Consider the following 18,305-nt stretch of genomic DNA (forward strand, 5'->3'; position numbering starts at 1 on the left):
CACCCTCGAATCAACTTGAGTGCGATTTCTTCGAAGGAGTTTCACTTCAGGCTTGCTTGTGCATGAATATCGTGCAGCCATCAGATCGATTTCCCTGGCTAGGGCGGCCTGCGCATTGAGAACCTGAATTGACCTCTAGTAAGCACTTCTTCTGGTAGACCGTCGAGACAGTGCTGTTTATATATCCATCCCAACGAAATCTTGCTCAACAATCAGCACCGCGTCGACAAGATCGATCGCACTTTCAGGGGTTCTGGTCTAGTGGTATGACGCTCCTTTAGCACGACATCACTGAACCCCGGGACCCGGCCTCTCGAGGTCGCGTCTTGGGTGGATGTTCGAAGTCGCTAGGTAGGAGAGGTGACAGGTTCGATTCCTGTGTACTCCATTGTGCTTTCTTTTTGGTGTTTTGAAAAGACGGGGTGGGATGTGTGATCGTTCGAGGCATGAAGGGACGATTGAGGAGAACTCTTCTTGTCCAGTCTGGCTGGCATGTCTATGTTTTTCGTTGTCTCATGACAGCGTTATTGACCTGTTCCCACGACTTGTAGGTCAGCGTTTGGGAGACCGCCGTTGTCTCCAACCCTCATGATATCAACAAGAGTTGACAAAAGCACTCAATGGCGGTCTCCGGCGCGGCATCTTCTGCACCAGCATCTTGCGTATGACAGGAAACAGTGTACGGCCGGCGCTGTGCCTGTGGTCTCTGCGTCCACTGTGCCAGTCGACGTCGCACAGCGTGTAAGAGATGCCGCTATAACAGCATTTGTGGCGACTGGCAACGGGTATTGAGATAGACCATGCTGGTTCAGTAGAATCGCTTCGACTCCTCGGTCTCTGCGTCGAACATGATCACTGATCCGCTCCTCACGAACCCTTCGCCGTAGCCTCGTTCTTCTCAACCAAATCGCCCACTCCAAGCCCCCTCCCAACCTTGACCTTGACCATCTTCTCTCCATTGACCGTAGTCTCCTCCTTCTTGTCAGCATCCCCCACGGCATCACCCTCATCCTCATCGCCCTCGCCCACATCCTTGATCTGCATACTCCTCAGATCCATCCTCATCGCATACGCATCCTCCCCATCCGCATAGTATTTGCTTTCGACCTTCTCCACCTCAAATCCGAGTGTGTCTCGGTATAGATGTAATGCTGCCTTGTTCGCCAGCCTGACATGCAAACTCACATACTCGGCCCCAAACACCTCCGCCATCGCCCTCTGACTATTCCGCATCAGCTTCTCGGCAATACCCAGTCGTCTGTGCGTCCTCATCACACTCAAACTCGTGATATGCCCATGCTGCACGCCGTCGGGCGGATCCTCTTCCATTTTGGCGAGAACATAGCCGACGACTTTGGGGTATGGGGTGTGTTTGTTATTGGGTGGCCGGACAATGGCGACGAAGGAGAGTTGCGGCCAGGTGAGGGCGTGGTAGAGGTAGTATTTGAGGAAGTAGTTTTCGGGGAGGTTGGTGAGGTTGCATTGTTGGATGGAGGGGAGGAGGGAGATGTGCGAGGGGTAGGAGGAGACGGGGACGATGTCCACCATCTTGGGTGGCGGGTTTGGTGCTTCTTCACGGCGGTGAAAGATCGCGACGTGGCCTGCGACGGGAGAGTGTAGACAAGAAGAAGCTGGATAGTCTGACCAGACGTTGAGTCGTCGGGCGGGAAGGGCTAATTACTTGAAAAGAGTATTGAACAACCTGGAAGAGTTGGAGTTGGAGATCCTCCTGCTTCACATCAAGTTTATCCTTGGCGTCAAAAAGACTGTGCTCTAGCCGACTGCTAGTTGGAGCCAATGAAAACAGACCTTTCAGTTACCCTCGCGAGATTGAAGTTTTCTCGAGCGACTGATCCGAGTCGCAAGGCAATCACCACATTATTTGATGAGCCGTAATAAGGCAGCGTACCCAATCAAGGTAAATAAGACGCTGCCTCTCAGCAGCGCAGGCCTCATTTACCTTGACTTTCCCAGGTTCCGATTTCGTTGTGCGAGCTTCTGTAAGCAGTCCTAGCGTGGTTGCAGCCAGGTCCGCAGCTGTGTCTCTCGATAGATTGCGACCGCGACAATGCATTGGGCCGTGCCTCTCTTCTCTCCTCTCTTCTCTCCCTGTTACCCACGTCTGATTTTCATGTGCAGTACACCCGAGCTCCGGAACAGGGGACAACAGCGGCAAGCACAGGCTGTTTCACCTTTCCCACGCCACGGCTGCTTAGACCGCCGATGAACTGCTGCTGGCACGTGCTGCAGCTAAGGTTTAGCGGCGCAGAGCACATAACGAGGCCGACAGGCTCTGCGATCGGGGCCGGGCATGTAATTGGGACACAAACAAAATCAGCACCGCATACTACGACGCTATACTCCGTCAGTCAATACATGCATCCAGCAGTCAAGCCCACAGCTTGGCCATAGTTATCTCGGCATACCGAGCAAGACGATGTGCCCGGCTCGCGTACGTCCAAGTGTCGTTGAAAGGAGCGTCACTCGCATCTCACAGGCATCCGATGTCTGCAGAATTCAAGCCGCCAATCTCGCCAATAAGTGCCACCTATTGAGCACCAGCCTATCTTGATAGTATGGCTTCGTGGGTGAAGCTCGCACGCGTCCGGCTTGTCACTGCAAGACCTGCCACAAGGCCTGTCTAGCATGTCCGAGCTGGTCAAATGTGCCGGTGTAGCTATTGGCGCTCAAGGGCTGGGCATGAACTTGCTCGTGCAGCACGTCCTGTTTGACATGCTGGAATTCGACACAAATGCCTTCCGGGTCATCGATATCAGACGAGTACGCCTGTCTTGATAGAGTCGTGCATCACCAAGTGCGAGATTTCATGTGGGACTAGCTGGCCGGGGAGCCTTGGAAGGCGAGCCCCTCCATGAAGTCCCAAAAGGTTTGGAACCTTGCACTGCTACCCGTCGAACTCGTGAAGATGCATCTGCCGTTGGCCATCGGTGACTGTAACGATTCAGTCATTGGACTACTTGTTCCAAGATTGTGAGCAACGATCTATTGTCCTGAAAGACTCTCATGGTATTGACAGCAAGGTAGTGAGCGATCTGACAACTTCAGACCTGGCGCCGGCATGTCCGCCACCTTCTTCGGAATGCCTTCGGCTTTGCCGGCCAGGTCCCTTCCGTGGTCGATAATGGACGCCTGGTGCGGCGACTTGGGGCAACTTGCGAGGCGGAAGCAGTACCATACTTTTGGTCCCAGCACCGAGCTATGAGTTTGCTGCCTCCATTACGCAAGGCACTAAAAGAGGCGCTTCTGTCGCTGATGTTGATGCTGAGCAGCACTGTTTGGCATCGCGCCTCTTGACGATAGGGCGACCTGCGACATGCAGCGCATGGAAATCACCCGGCGAGGCCTATCTACCAGCAGCAACCTCTGCACCGCCATCTTGCTACAGGTAGTGACCGTAGACACCACGAAATTCCACCGCAAGCGACCAAGTGACGAGGCAATGCCATCTGGACCAATTCTCTGATCGCTATCTCAGCCTCCAACGCATTACTATCACAGGCTCAAGTCCGTCCTTTGCTCCACGCGGCCCACCGAGACACAGTCCACGACATCGCCATCGACATGCACCTGCGAGGTGCTTCACAGCGCCATTCAATCCCGGCACATGCTGCCCGAATCCTCCAGTCCGCTTATAGCAACCTTGCGCAGCTCAGTATACCCTGTCCCCAAGCGCAAGCCTTCTCCCAGCTTTAGGGTTGGGCTCACCAACCCTGCCTACCACCGCCACTGGAGCGATCTCTTTCGTGTAAATGCTAGTTCACCACACAAACAACAGCTGCTCCATGCGATCAGGCCGACAGGCTCGGACTCCTCGGTCACGTCGTGCTCTGAGCTAGGCTGCTTCTCAGAGATTCTCTGCGATCTGAGGGCCACGTGTAGGGGACATGGCTAAAGGCGCATGTTGGTAGGAGGACGGTGATGCGGTGATGAGGCTGTTTCCGGATCGCGGCCCTAGGTCTGGCGGTAAGGAAAGAAAAGGGTATCGATGTCTGATGGTGAGAGTTGTTCGGGCCGCACGGGCGTCGACGGAACGAACAATAAACCATTCGTCAAACAGTCGCCAGATTATTCGAGCCGAAGCTCGAGGCCGGCGGGCTCTGTGATCAGTCCGACACGTGCTGCAGCGACCGTGACTTGCATAACGGTTTCGAGAGAAAATATCGAACGGCAATGGCGCGTTCATGGTAGCTCCGACGTACATACGCGTGTAACAGAGAACAAAATTACATCTACTTCGTGCTTAAGCTGTCGGACGCCCCGTGGCTGCGTCCACTGCTTTCATTCTCCTCCAGCACGCCATGTACGAGGTTTCAGTGCGAAGTCTGCTTCGTGCGCATTCTCGTCGTGACGAGGGAGAGGCAGAGAAGGGTGTTAACGTCTAGCTAAAGTCTTCGACACACCGGCAGACAAGAAGTGCTTAGCACCCAACCTGCTGATAAGAACTTTTTACCTAGGTATACTCTGTACTCCTACTGATGTACTTACCTGTGCTGCATGGCACAGCGTGCACTGCACCTATACCTGAGGTAAGTCAGGTCCAGTAGAACTTAGGTCTCGGGCTCTGCATAGTTCAGTGGTCTAAGTCTTGTAGGTGAGGTTTTGTTTGCACCATCATAGATGCTAGTACTTGATAGACATGAATGGAGTTTTGAACATCAAACATCTGTCGTGGCACACGTCCTTGATCTACCTCATATTTACTCCCGAATCACGAATCACCAGAGTCGTGAGTTTAAGATTTCTTGGCGGTTCTCGAAAGAAAGCAGCGTGGTCTAAGACTTGCTGAAGTTGCAAGGGACTGACACTGCCCCGAATTACGGCTCAGCAAAGAAGTCGCTGAAGGGGGAACTTCTGTTCAGACATGTTTACAAAAACTTCAAATCTGTGAGGGTAGGAGACATCCCTTGCTCTATTGGCTGTGTACGCTCAGTGGAGACACACTCCTAGTTCAGGAATCCAGGGACTTCGGTTCGATCGCATTAGATCTACGCGCCCTGAATTACGGCTCAGCAACAACAAAGTGCTGTGATTGAGTCATATTGACGGAAACCTCAAATTTGTGAGGGAAGGTGAAATGCATCGCTCTATTGGCTGTGTACACCCTGTGTGGAGAGGAGAGAACCCTCTGGCTCAAGTGTCCAAGATAATTAAGCGCCCGTAGGGCGATCAATGTGACGACCTTCCGACATAATAGAGAATTTGCATAGGCGATTGGATAGCCCAGTCTCAGCCGAAGCGCCCCTGTCGTCCAATCATAATGCTTGATCCCGTGATGTTCTTTGGTATTCCATAGTGCTGGACAGCGTGCGTTGAGGCAGTGTTAGGTACGTACCATGCTGTGATAGATAGTCTGAGGACAAGATGGACAGGGACATGCATCGACTAATGACCGTGTACACTGTGTGGAGAGGAGAGGCACCTTAAGCTCAAAAGTCCAGAGGTCCGCGAACTTTGGGTCGATTGATCTCGAAAAGTCCTCAGAACTGTGAGGCTTGATTGAGGTACGGCTCAGCATGAACTTGAGATTACATCCGCAGTCAACGACTGAAAACTTCAAATTTGTGAGGGAAGGAGAGATACATCGCCCTATTGGCTGTGTATACACTGTGGAGAAGATTACTTCCAGCTCGAGGTCCCGGGACTTTGGTAGGGGATTGATAGATTGCCCTGGATTACGGCTCAGCATTTATATTCGGTCCTTTGGGTAGGGTCGTTAGTCTGGACGTTGAGAAACCTCAAATTTGTGAGGGAAGGAGAAATACATCGCCCTATTGGCTATGTATACACTGTGGAGAAAAACTACTTCCAGCTCGAGGTCTGGGGACTTTGGCAAGGGAATGATTGCCTTAAATTACGGCTCAGCGCGACTCGCTGGCGTGAACAACATTCCTCTTCTGAAATACCGCAAATTTGTGAGGGAAGGAGAAACTCCTCGCTCTATTGGCTTTACAGACACTGTGGAGAAAGACACGTCCGGCTCGGGACGTTAGAAACCTTGGCAGGGGAGTAATTGCCTTGGATTACTGAGGAGTTGATATCCGGTCCTTTAGTCAGCGACCCACCATTGATTCCTGAGAACTCTCAAATTTGTGAGGGAAGAAGAGATTCCTCGCTCTACCAGTAGCTATATAGATACATTCTGTGGAGAGGCACACTACAGCTTGCAGGTGTCCAGGACTTTTAGTTCGATTGTCCCGAGAAAAGGCAAGGTCGCAGGCTTCATTTCATCAACTACACCATGCTGCTGCATCAACACTGCCTGACAACTCGGTGATGGGCCCTTCACCCACAATAAAACAAGAGCATGACTCTATTACAGCTAAGCAACAGAGGGGCAGTGCCAGAAATGCTCCACAGGAGAAGACTTCAACAATGTGAGAGTATAACAAATGTCTTGGGATATTGGTCATGATGCTATACACAAAGTGTGAGGAGAGACACTTCTACTACAGTGCAGAGTACCTCAGTACTCTGGTAATTTGGCAGGGTTCGATTGCACTGAGTTACGGCTCAGCATTAGGCTTTGATGCCCAACTCCTTGAAGGCATCAAAACCTTTAAATTTGTGAGAGTAGAATAAGTGTCTCACTTTACTGGCTACATCACTGAGAGCATGCAAGACTGCCCAAGTGTGGAGAAGGTTACCCCACCAGGAGTCTGCCCAGGTGGTGATTTTGGTCTGATTGTTGTGAGCGGAGCTCAGGTCTATGAGGGCAAGAGATGTTTCTACTTCATGTGAGTGAGCGCCCGAATGGAGGTTTTCACAATGTCCAAGTAGCTTTGCAAAATCATGGCTGGAGCCGCGTGTATTGGACCTCAAACTCGTGAGGCCAGGGGGCCACAGTGCATCCTGCTTTCTCGAGTCCACTCACAACACCTAGGTGAAGGCAGAGCCTAGCCCACTAGGACTCAGCTCAAGAAAACATGAGTGCGACTTGCATACAATTGAAAAACTTCAAAATTGTAAGGGTAGGATAAATGTTCCACGCTATCGGCTATGTACGGATCGTGCTTGCCTCATCACGGCTCAGCAGTTGTGATGAGCTGCCCCGTACGCTGCCTTGCGCCTGGGTATTCGAAAACTTGGATCTTGCGAGGGTATGAGAAACTTCCATGTTCATTGGCTTCAAGCACATAAAACCTACATAGTGAACCCACCCAGAAAACTTCGGAAGTCCAAATCTATGATCCCAGCGAACATGTCCCGCTCTGATTGGTTCCAGGGGTACACGGGAGGCAGCGTATGGGCTCGTACATCAGCAACCGGGACCACTTATTCCTGGCGACTCCCTGGAACTTCGTAGATCTTTCCCACCTCAGTAACCTGCACTCTGTACTCCGTAGGTCATACGTCAGACGTACCCGGCGTGCTGGCTTGACTTTTTCATTCTTGCTGCTGTATCTCTCCCCGCGAGCAGTTTTCGACACTGGCTGCGTGTCCGTAGACCGTATGAAATTCTCCGAACGGGACCCATTGGTTTGTCGTGTAAAGAGTGTGCTCGCCTTTATGCGGGCAGTTGCCCTACGCTGTCACAAAACTGCTAGAGAATCCCGCACATATTTGTACAGAACTCAAACTTTGACCTCAACCGACATTGTCGCGTGCTCCTCGCTGAATTCCTCTTGTAGAACTGCTGCAGACACGCGGGAAACATCGGTCATATTTTTGGTCCAGATCTCATCGTGGCTGCTGAGATTGACATCGTCTGTGCCGCCGGTGAGTCGCTCAAGCCAGACCTCTCGTCGAGGGTGCGGTACCAGGATGGTATCCATCCATCGCGTCACAGTACTTTGACTGAACAACTGAATGGCTCCCATCATTCCAGATCGTCCGCTAAACTCGAAGCTCTTGACTTCGGCATCGACTCCTTCAGTTTTGAGCCATTCCACGCACAGAGCTCGGCTGCTGTGAAAAGATGAAGAGGCCCACTGACCGATGAGCAGTAACACCATGCAAACACCGTCCCAACCTTTTTGAGCGGCCACAAAGGTCATTGCTGCAAGTTGGAGGAGGTGTGCGACCCAAAACCACCTAGCAGCATATCTCGTTGCTGCGTCACTCGCGATGCCGAACATGGGTTTGTTGAGGATGGTGTCTACCACAGCCCGGTCACCAATGTACAGATGCCACTCGACGGCGTTCTCGTGGGCTGCGACCAACATGCAAGCACTGTGATCCTCATTATTACGCAGGTATCCCCACGGACGTCGGACATTGATCGTCTGCGCAACAGCACTTGATGTCGTGGAGCAGACAACCAATGCGGCGGTTCCGTAGCATCCAACAAGGACGAGAAAAGTAGCAAGGCCGGTGAGCACCACGTACTTCAGAATCTGGCAGGGTAGTGAAGAGACGACTCCCCGGATGTCGCGTTGTGATTCACGAGCTATACGCTTGCGTTTCATGCGGTATACGTGAAGGGTTTGAGAGCGTCTGATCGAGTCCTGTCCCTCTACACGCGAGGTGGAGCTTTCGCGACGGTAGGCCGTGTGCGCCGACCCTGCTGACTTGTCGGCGTGGATGGACGGCTTCTTAGAATCTACTCCCCGTGCCTCATTGATGCAAGTCTCAGGCATGCGTCGCACGCGACTCTGGGTTCCAGCCAGAAGGTACTCGGAGATGGTATGAACAACAGCGCCATTTGCGCAAGGGAAGACACTTCCCCAATTAACGTCCCAGACTGTGCGGCTAGAACCACCTTTGTTGCTCGCATGGTCAAGATACTGTTTCCCTCCTCCCAAGAGCCTCGAAAGGCCGGCAAGCGTCCCCAATCGTGGGAACAGACCAACGAACAATCGGCCTCGCAGCGCAACATCTCCTATGGTGTTGTAGTCGTCGCGTTGGTCTGCGAGATTGCAGATAAGCGGGACAATCGCGGCCCATTCCGCGATCAAGGTGGGCAGCGGTGGAGGGGCAATCAGGGAAACCCGGCCTAGCGAGCCCAGGCTGCCATCGGCTGAAGAATTGGCCATGGCTTTAGCCAGCAGGCGGAGATTTATGAGTACAACTCGAGACGCCTTCTACAATCGATGAGGTTCGATATTTTCATGTTCAGGACTGTAAAACCTCTCATAAGTTGTAGTAGGTAAGGTGCAGCTATTTATCTGCCCGTAATTGGAATCGTTGAGAAGTCTAGCTCTTCCAAGCGACCTGCAAGGCAGACACTAAGGCTCGCTCCCGGCAGCGCCTCATCTCATGCATGCACAGCCCTGGGCCAGACAACATTTCATGCCACCAAAGTCCACCTTACAAGGCCTCTGAGACGAGTGTCCGCTTTCCTTGCCTGTCGCGCCTCGGGGATGCAAGATGAGCAAAGTCGGGTATGCCTAACTCACCTGTACCGTAGCAAACTTGTGCGGCGAGGGCCGCTTCTGATGTCTCTGGCGCTAAGCTTACTGAAATTGGCCATACAGATCGTGCCGTTGTAACGTTGACTGGTCGCTGCTCCGTGACTAGGCTGCTGAAGCCAGGTCCACGATTGAAGAGACCTGTTCGAGTGTCGAGTCGGTATGCGACTTCTGCGGACACAACAATACGAGCTGCTCGAGGAAAAGGACTTTCCGGGGCAATGCCCGCCATATGCCATCCTATCCCACACGTGGATATCTGCGAAAGAGGAAATAACCTATCAGGATCTCAAGACTAGGAGGCAGGACATTGACAATGGCATCTACAAGCAAAGAGGCTGGGCGAAGGTCAAGCAGTACTGCGACCGAGCGTGGAGGGACGGGTGGAAATTCGCCTGGATGGACACTTGCTGCATCGACAAAGCGAATGCGGCGGACACACAAGAAGCCATCAATGCGATGTTCCGCTGGTATCAGAATGCTGTGGTTTGTTATGCGCACTTTGAGGATGTGGATGTCAATCGAAGTGTTCTAGAGGCTGATCGCATCGACTTGGACGTCCCCGAAAGCGGCGATCTTGACGATAGACCCGGGACAATCCAGATTGCCGACCAGGGCAATGTTCTCCGCCGAGCTATTGCCCCTTCACTGGTCCAGGCAAAGTGGTTCACCAGAGGCTGGACCTTACAGGAGCTTCTTGCACCTCATTACTTGATTTTCGTGGATCAGTCCTGGCGGCGAATCGGCACTCGGGAGTGCTGGGCCCCCGAAATCAGGGAGGCTTGCGGCATCGAAGCAAAGCAACTTATCAGTTTCGACCCTACTGATTTCGTTTCGTGCTCAATTGCCATGAGGCTGTCGTGGGCTTCGCGTCGCAGCACGACAGTTGAAGAGGACGAGTCGTACTCTCTTTTAGGCCTATTTGGCGTCAGTCTGCCTCTGATTTACGGAGAGGGACGGTGGCGGGCCTTTAACAGACTCCAGCGCGAATTGATCATGACATACAATGACGATTCCATCTTTGCCTGGACATTTAAATCACCACGGACCAGCCTCAACGCTCCGGGCAATCAGAACAGTAAGTCGTTCTGTAAATGCAAGGAACTGTCCTCGTGGCCCAACTAAACGCGTCCTGCAGATGACAACCCAGGCTGGGGAATCCTGGCACCTTCAATTCGGGAGTTCTGGAATGCTTCAAACATTCTATATTTTGGCCACTACGATCATGGCTTCTCTATAACCAACCAAGGCCTGGAAACAAATGCAAGGCGTTGGCAGAGCCAAAGTAATCCTGCCCATTGCCTCCTCCGCCTGAACTGTGGCCCGCGCCAGAATTCACACGTTTGGCTCACGATCCAGCGCCGGAATGACGCCTACGAAAGGATCAACATCTATGAGCACTGTCTGATAGAACGTTCGGGACCCCGAGGCTGGAAAGAAGATGCCTCGGTCAAGTCCATCCTCATTCGAACCGGAAATCAATCAAGTGGTCCGACGGGAGCGTCAATTTTCACGTTGGAATTCGCAGACGAAATCAGGACGGGGCCAGCGTATATAGTAGACTTTGACACTGCTGGGTATGCGTCAAGTTTGCAGGCATGGCGTGGGTCTACAGCAATCGATGGCTTGCCACATGTCGAATTCGCCATGAGGCCGGGGCAGCTTATGCTCATTTCATGTGAGATCCGAAGCAGTGGGAAGTCCTCTCATTTCGACATCATCATCAATCTCAGCGTGAAAGGTTTCCCTACCGTTGGCGTGTCAAGAAGTGATGACGAAGAGTCTCGCTGGGCACGATCGGGAGACCCTCTGGGAAACGCGTCGCAAATTTACCGAGATTTTGCTGAACACTTCCACCATGAAGCAGAACTAGAGGCACGGCTTCCGTTACTTGCGACTCTGCCTGAGGGAATAGTCAGCGTCCGCTGTTTCCCGAAGGCCTCACGCAGGCCTTGCCCGGAGCTTCCAGATTGCGGGGAATCCGTTGTGCAAAGAGAGTATTCGTTACATGTGTCGTTTCCATGAGACATCGCGCCTAAGGGATCCTCCTGCGGCGAAAGCAGGCATAGACAAGCAGAACCGAGCTTTCAATAATACTCATTGCGTCATGCTTCGTCTGCAGAAATTTGTGGGTCATCCTGGTCCTGCTCCTGGTCCTGCTTCCACACTCGAATGCACTCAAGCCCAAGGGCTGATTTATAATGAGTGCTCAGTGTGTCCGCTCGTTTGAAAGATCGGCCACATCCCCAGGGCCTACCATCCCTCAACTGGCCCCGGCACACAAAGGGTCTCTCGTCGCTGTGCGTGGTATTCAGGTGACGCTTGAGTTCGTTCTGTCGATAAAATTTCCGATCGCACTGGCTGCACTGAATCGTTGGGGGCCCGTGCACCTTCATGTGGGAAGACCGATTGGACCGCTTATCGAACTTCAAATCGCAAATTTCGCACACGAATTCTCGTAAACGTGCCCGTTTTGCTGGTCGACCGGAAAGTTGAGGTTCCGATTCTGGCGAAGCTGTTTCTTCGCCGTCGCCTTCTTGGTCGCTGTGCACGCTCTGCAATCGTGCATCATCCGAGTCCGGCTCAGAATCTTCGCTCGTTGCTGAGGCGTCGCTGTTCATGCTGCGGTGTATCTCGAGGTCTGTCGGAAACGCTTCCTCTGCCGCCCTCTCCTCCGCAGTGTGTATCGAGGTATGAACAGCTTTGTCGTGCCGTTCTCTTTGTGCTTTCGAGATGAAACCTATGAGGAAGCCGGTACAGGTCTCGTCCGCACAGCGGAATGGTCTGTCGTGCTTGTCGATATGCTTGTTCCGCTTCTGCGCGGTTTTGAATCCAATCCAGAAATACTGACAGCTAAATTTGGGACATTTAAACAGTCTAGTCCCATACCTCTCCGTGAGTTGTTGCTGTGTACCAGCGTTCGTGGTGCTCAACCACGTCTCCTCAAGGACTTGCCGCACTGTCCTGTCCACTTCAGCAAGGTCCAGCGCCACCTGTTCTGGTTTGATCGAGCCTTTTAGCAGCTGTCTCGTCGAAGCCACAGCTTGTTCAATGTTGTGATATGCTGGCAGAAGTCGGAACCATTTCAGGTTGTTGCTGTGGCGTGGTGCCAAATCCAACTGTGAGCTCGGGGATGTCCAATGCTGCTCAATGAAAAGTCCCATCGATTCCTGAAGCTGTCCTATCCATAGCTGTTGTGAGCTTTGTTCCGAGCTGTCTGTCCCTTGCAATATGCTTGCTGCCTTTTCAATATGACGAAGCCAGTACATTACGGCATAGTTCATGAATGCATACACCCCACCGAAGACTCGATTTTCGTTCGGCTCCTGTACGACCGCAGGCAGGTTCAAGTAGTCGATGCAGAGACATGCCAACTTGATTTCCTCGGTGCCCGAATTGATCCAGCCCGATTCTTTCTTGATCAAGAATCTGTTGAGAGGTGTCAATGAAGTTGCACACGAACGCAAGTCTGGCACTGACAGTTTTGCGCTCAAATGGACCAGCTCAACTGTCCCATCCTCCCTCACTTCCACCAGTGATCCACAGAGGTCCTTTGGGGGTTTGGAAAACCTCCGCTCATCGTACGCGATCACTCGCCTCTGCAGATCGATGGATTCCATTCCTTGAATCTCGTGCCATTTAAGTGCTCTCTTGGCGCATACCAGCCAACCCAACAACCTCAAGACATCGCTCATGAATTGCTTAGGGAAGTCTCGCGAGATTCTTGTCATGATTCGCTGATATCTAAGTCGCAGTCAGCTGCCAGATGACAACATAAGAGTATCGTGACACTCACGCATCATCAACTTCGCTGGGAAATACTGACGGCTCTAGCTCCTCTTCCAGCCTCGACAACGAAGTCTGAGCAGACAAGTTGGCCCAGATCAGTTTTGCCAGTAAAAAGACTCCTGTTTGCAACAATCAGCACGCTAAGACAAGAAGGCACCACGAGGCATGGTTTCGTACCGTTTGCGGATTTGGTGACGCGAGCAACAATATCGTCTGCCCGTTGCTCGGAGAATCGGAATGTTTCTCGTAGTTTTCCAACCTCGATCCTGTTGTACGCCTCGATGTCTACTTTGTTATCAAGTTTACTGATTTTTATGCTCGTCAAACCACTAAAATCTTTCCTCGCAGCACCATCATCTTGACTGATGAACAAGCAGCGTATTCTGTCTGGCTCCAGTATTGGTAGCTCGTCCACAAGCCCCCTGAACCAAGTGGCGATAATCTTCCGCTGATCTCGAGGGCATTCGTCCAATCCATCCAGAATAATGTACGCTTTCTTACACTCGTCGAGAGCTATCCGTAGTAGTTGGTGCGCGAGGGCGGACGATGTAAGTGTCGGCTCTCCACTACGACAACACCTTGGATACAACGTGGTGAGCAAGGGCTGATTTTGCTGGAGAAGCTGCTTGAGTAGGGTACGAGCAATAGCGACAAAGTTGTTTCGCTCCTCGTTGCCTTCCTTGCAGTAAAAGTACAGGACGGTAGGCAGAGTATCTGTTTGCCGTGCTTTCTCGACCACGAGGGACGCAAGGACAGTTTTGCCTGATTCAATGACATCAGCAAGGCACTTGCAGCAGCTTCGCTGACTGGATGACCATTACCTGCGCCCGGAATGCCAGTTAGCCAAAGCAATGGAGGTATCGAAGCAAAATGCGGATCAAACCAGTCATTGAATGCCTTGTTTTCAAAAAGCCAGCGTCCGGTATGCGGGTACTCCTTCTGGAGCTCTAGCAGATCGTGATGTTCTGTTTCCACATCGGGCGCATTGAGCCAGCTGTACACGGTCTTCAGCCGAACTAAGTCTTCCTGCTCGATCTGGTTATCCAGCATCTGCCGCTCCTCAGCAGCGTTTCTCTGGATTGCTTCGACTTCAGTCGGGCTGGCGTCCTTCTCGATCAAGCTTCGGGATTGAGCTATACGGCTGACGACCCCAGAGATTCGAGACTCTGGCACCTTCCAAGTTTGGTCGAATTGCTGAACCCATTCTAGGAAACGCAGTGGAATTAGTTCCGGCTGGAATCGAGCTCAAGAGGAGGAGAGGAACCAAATACAAGCGTACGTTGTGGCCTGAAAAAGTTCAGAACAATGTGATGAAAGTCAAGCAAGTCCTTGTAAATTTGAAACAAGACCTCAACGATGCGAGTTTGATTATGCACTGACACTGCCTGCTCTTCGAGCAATGGCAGACTCTGACCTACGTCGTTGTACGCGGTAAGTATTTTGTCGAAGGCTTCGGCATGCTTGCATGTTTCCTAAGTCACCATATTTAGCTTGGCAGGCCATGCGGCAAGCCCCTGCTGCTTAGGTCGTGTTCATACCTTCAGCAGAAACTTCGTGGGTCCCTGACGGGTCAGTCAACACAAGTATTCCTGAAGTAGTCCCACAGGCTGCGTTTACCCAGATGTACGGTAGAAGTGTTTCCAGATCCTCGTTCGATGTGATACCCTCCATGACCCTCCCGTATGGCTCGATTGCTGTGAGGAATGGCTTTAGACGACTTGGGGCTTGCAGCCTACGTTCAGCATACTGAACCCGTTGAAGATCGCCGATGGTCTGTTGTAATTCATTGAAAGTCGTCCGCCTAAAGCTGTCAAGATCCTTTTCGCCGACGGCGCGTTCGAAGTTGTCTATCGCCTGCTTCAGGCTTAGATGGGATGGGTGGATAGCCATTGCAGTGGTAGCATTCTTCGCATAGATTGAGAAGGAATTAGGTGGGGAACAGCCAATATTTCGACATTCAACATGGGCTGTGAAAGGTACCAGGTACTAAGTAGGCATACTGGTTAAAGGTTAAAGAATAGTTCCCAGGGCCACAACTTGGCTTCGCAAGGCTCTTAAGTTCTTGGCGTGTCAGCTACCAAGTACTTGGAGAAGTAGAATGCTGAAGAATGCACGAATGATACGAAAGACATCTAGCGTGCGCAAAGCTCCAGCTGACGGCATAACTAAGCATGCGCTGCATGGTGGCGGAGCACGAGGTGCTTTGGGCGCTTCGCCAATCGAGTAGGCCTCCATGGCGCCTAAAGCCCTGTTCAGCCTATCTCGACCACCGGCTGAGCATAATTGAAAGGATTGCACGCTGCAGGTGCCTATGTTTTCAGGGTGGCAAAAGCCAGCAGTGGCGCCCGCTTCCCAGGGCACTTGTTTCGTGAAGTACTTATCATCATGCAGATTCAAGGCAGATTATAACATTTCTTATGCTCGCGGCATCGACCCTGATCACCACAGCGACGAGTGTTCTGATGCATTTTTGATTATTCGTTCGGTAAGGAGCCAGAGCGACACTGCAGCATTGAGCACCAGAGTCGCAAGGGCTATGCCCCAGTGGTTCGCGTCCGATACCCCAACTCGCTCGTTTATCGAGTCAAGCAATCTTGTCCCGGATATCTGTTTTGGTAGCGTACGGCGAAGATAATCTGCACATGCAGGTGTCTGATACTGACGCCACAGCAGATCCTCGACGTGAAGGCACAATGCTCGCAAAGACCTCATCTGTGGACTCATACACCATATGGAAGATCCTCAAAAGCGATATCCGTCGTACCAGAAGGTCGCTTCTTTGCACTGGAGCTTGAACACGTTAGATTTGGGCGGCTGTGCAAGCCATTGTGTCGTCAGCTTGGTGAACTGCTTGCCATGACCAAGGTCGTTCTTCAGGCATTTGCGGTTGGGTACGAACAAGAAACGTCGCGGGTCCAGCAAGACAGGCTGTTGCTGGTGGAGATCAACTTCTATGGCTTGCGAGAGCACGCAGACGAGGTTGGCAAGAAGATGGCGAGCTTAGGGCTCTTCTTACAAAGGCCTCTTTATGGAGACGTCGAGGTTCCACACTACAACCCACAGATCCTCAGCATCGAAGGCTATATTCCAAGAGAGTCGCAACAGATGTTGACCAGCGCATCCGCGGACACCGCTTCCCAGAAACAAGCAGTGTCGCCTCCAACGGTAGCAGCTCAAGAGACAGACTCTGAAGCGTTTGATTCGATTCTTGACTCGCTATCGCACCACGCCATACTGGACCAAGTGACCTCAATTCCAGGCATAAAGGGGGACCTACTAGGGTAATTGCCCGCTCGGACCCACGTGATGCGTTGGCGCTGACTTTGCAAACCTAGACATCAAAAAGAAGCAATTGATTTTGTGTTTCGGCGCGAGACGGGCCAGGTACCCGCCGAGCTCAGCCTATGGCGGCATAACACCTCCGATCCGCGCAGACCCTGGTAGGATCCCACATATCACAACTCGCCTGAGGAACCGCCTGTTCGTCCGCTTTAGAACGCTGACTTGTATATTCGCAGCTACCAGCATATCCTTACTGGTACAAAGCAACCAGAACGGATTGAAGCAAAGGCTGGTATCATTGCTGATGAGATGGGACTAGGGAAGTCACTCGTTATACTGTCTGTGATTGCAGGCTCGCATGATCGTTCGAAGAGCTTTTTGTTCTCTTCAGATTCCCAGAAACAAGCCGCTCAGCCACCGAGAGAGCGTTCAATGGCAACTCTGATCATCGTGCCATCCTCATGTGAGTGATACTGAGCAGAGCGTGCCCTCAAACACCCGTGAGGCATCCCAAATTGACTCTAAATCCACTAGTGCTTATCGATAATTGGGTCGGTGAAATTCGCAAGTACGTATGCATGTGTAGCTCGAAGGCTGGCTCGTAATAGCTAACTCGAGCATAGACACACCTATAGCGGAACCCTCCAACATCACAAGCATCTTGGCCGGGGAAGATCAGATCAGATACAAGAACTTCGTCAAAGCTCCATCGTCTTCACAACATACGCCACGCTCGCAGCTGAGTTCTGTCGAGGGATCACGACCTTGACCGATATCAACTGGTTCAGGGTTGTCCTCGATGAGGGTAGGCATAGATCTCTTGGGTCTGCTCCTCGTGCTTGCCAGACTGATCATTTGACTAGCACATGACATCCGCAATGCCAAGACGAAACACTTTGTGGCCGCTAGCAAGCTCACAGCTGAGCATCGTTGGTGTCTGACAGGCACTCCCATTCAAAATAGCCTCGATGACCTTGGAGCACTGGTCACCTTCCTGCGGGTGCCTGTGTTATCAAGTCCGGCAACATTCAGAAGATCTATCGTCAATCCAATCACATCAGGCTCAAGTGGTCGGTTCCGAAACCTGCAAAAGTTGCTGCAGACTATTTGCATCAGAAGAACGCGACGAAGGATAGACTTGCCTGAGCCAAAATCGTACACTTATAAGCTGGATTTCACATCCGAAGAGACTGCTGATTACCACAGCTTACTTCAGCAGTGCAAAACAGACATTGACTTGGCAGTAGATGGGCGGAAGAAGAGCAAACTGAATTCGGCAATGCTTGAGTCCCTCCTCAAGCTAAGACTCTTCTGCAACCACGGCCGAACTAGATTTAATCTAGCGATGGGTCCTGAGGGCCTTCCTACAGATCCGACCCTAGCACTTACGTATTTTGAGCAGCACGACCAGAACAGATGCGCGTACTGCGGAGATATTGTCCCCTCCGTCGGGACGCTTGATGACTCTGATGGAGGAATCTTCGTTCCACGTTGTTGGCACCTAGTATGCCATAACTGCACTCCTGATTACCAACTCCAAGGGCGGAAGTGTGTAAGCTGTGCCCCAGGTAACGAGTCGCCTTCGGTGGCCTCAATCGTGTCCCAGGCCGAAGTGGCTCAAGGTGAAGCTATGAGATATCCTTCCAAGCTTTTGCGGCTCTTGGAGGATCTTCGGGCTGACCGCTTGCAAAAAAGGTGAATCCCCTTCTTCTGTTTCATGAGTCTGATGAGATCTGACCGCTTCGTCCACAGTATTGTCTTTTCTTGCTGGAAGAAGACCTTGACACTTGTTCAGCAGCTTCTCGCAGACCATGGCATTCGTCACTACACCATTGATGGCGCCAAAACGCTTTCCACGAGGGTTAA

The 18,305-nt window shown here is 52.0% G+C and overlaps 5 protein-coding genes across 5 annotated transcripts; 2 read left to right on the forward strand and 3 right to left on the reverse strand.

Annotated features, from left to right (window-relative positions):
• Window positions 1–867: 867 nt before the first annotated feature.
• AB675_637 (N-terminal acetyltransferase A complex catalytic subunit ard1) lies at window positions 868–1,548 on the reverse strand (the record flags this gene model as incomplete). The annotated part of the gene is made up of 1 exon (XM_018146666.1): window positions 868–1,548. One exon carries the CDS (start codon window positions 1,546–1,548, stop codon window positions 868–870), a length of 681 nt encoding a protein of 226 aa, XP_018005950.1.
• A 6,044-nt stretch (window positions 1,549–7,592) lies between these two features.
• On the reverse strand, window positions 7,593–8,993 carry AB675_638 (uncharacterized protein; the record flags this gene model as incomplete). The annotated part of the gene is made up of 1 exon (XM_018146677.1): window positions 7,593–8,993. The coding sequence occupies one exon, from the start codon at window positions 8,991–8,993 to the stop codon at window positions 7,593–7,595; it is 1,401 nt and encodes a 466-aa protein (XP_018005413.1).
• A 537-nt stretch (window positions 8,994–9,530) lies between these two features.
• On the forward strand, window positions 9,531–10,493 carry AB675_639 (Vegetative incompatibility protein HET-E-1; the record flags this gene model as incomplete). The annotated part of the gene is made up of 1 exon (XM_018146688.1): window positions 9,531–10,493. The coding sequence occupies one exon, from the start codon at window positions 9,531–9,533 to the stop codon at window positions 10,491–10,493; it is 963 nt and encodes a 320-aa protein (XP_018005765.1).
• Window positions 10,494–11,473: 980 nt separating this feature from the next.
• AB675_640 (Transcriptional regulator CRZ1) lies at window positions 11,474–15,047 on the reverse strand (the record flags this gene model as incomplete). The annotated part of the gene is made up of 8 exons (XM_018146700.1): window positions 11,474–12,797; window positions 12,849–13,112; window positions 13,165–13,276; window positions 13,335–13,919; window positions 13,979–14,362; window positions 14,437–14,629; window positions 14,696–14,719; window positions 14,775–15,047. 8 exons carry the CDS (start codon window positions 15,045–15,047, stop codon window positions 11,474–11,476), a joined length of 3,159 nt encoding a protein of 1,052 aa, XP_018006000.1.
• Window positions 15,048–16,013: 966 nt separating this feature from the next.
• AB675_641 (uncharacterized protein) lies at window positions 16,014–16,442 on the forward strand (the record flags this gene model as incomplete). The annotated part of the gene is made up of 1 exon (XM_018146711.1): window positions 16,014–16,442. One exon carries the CDS (start codon window positions 16,014–16,016, stop codon window positions 16,440–16,442), a length of 429 nt encoding a protein of 142 aa, XP_018005547.1.
• Between the last annotated feature and the right edge of the window lie 1,863 nt (window positions 16,443–18,305).

The sequence above is a fragment of the Cyphellophora attinorum genome (assembly GCF_001299255.1).
Source record: "Cyphellophora attinorum strain CBS 131958 chromosome Unknown Contig1, whole genome shotgun sequence".
Classification (NCBI taxonomy): Eukaryota; Fungi; Ascomycota; class Eurotiomycetes; order Chaetothyriales; family Cyphellophoraceae; genus Cyphellophora; species Cyphellophora attinorum.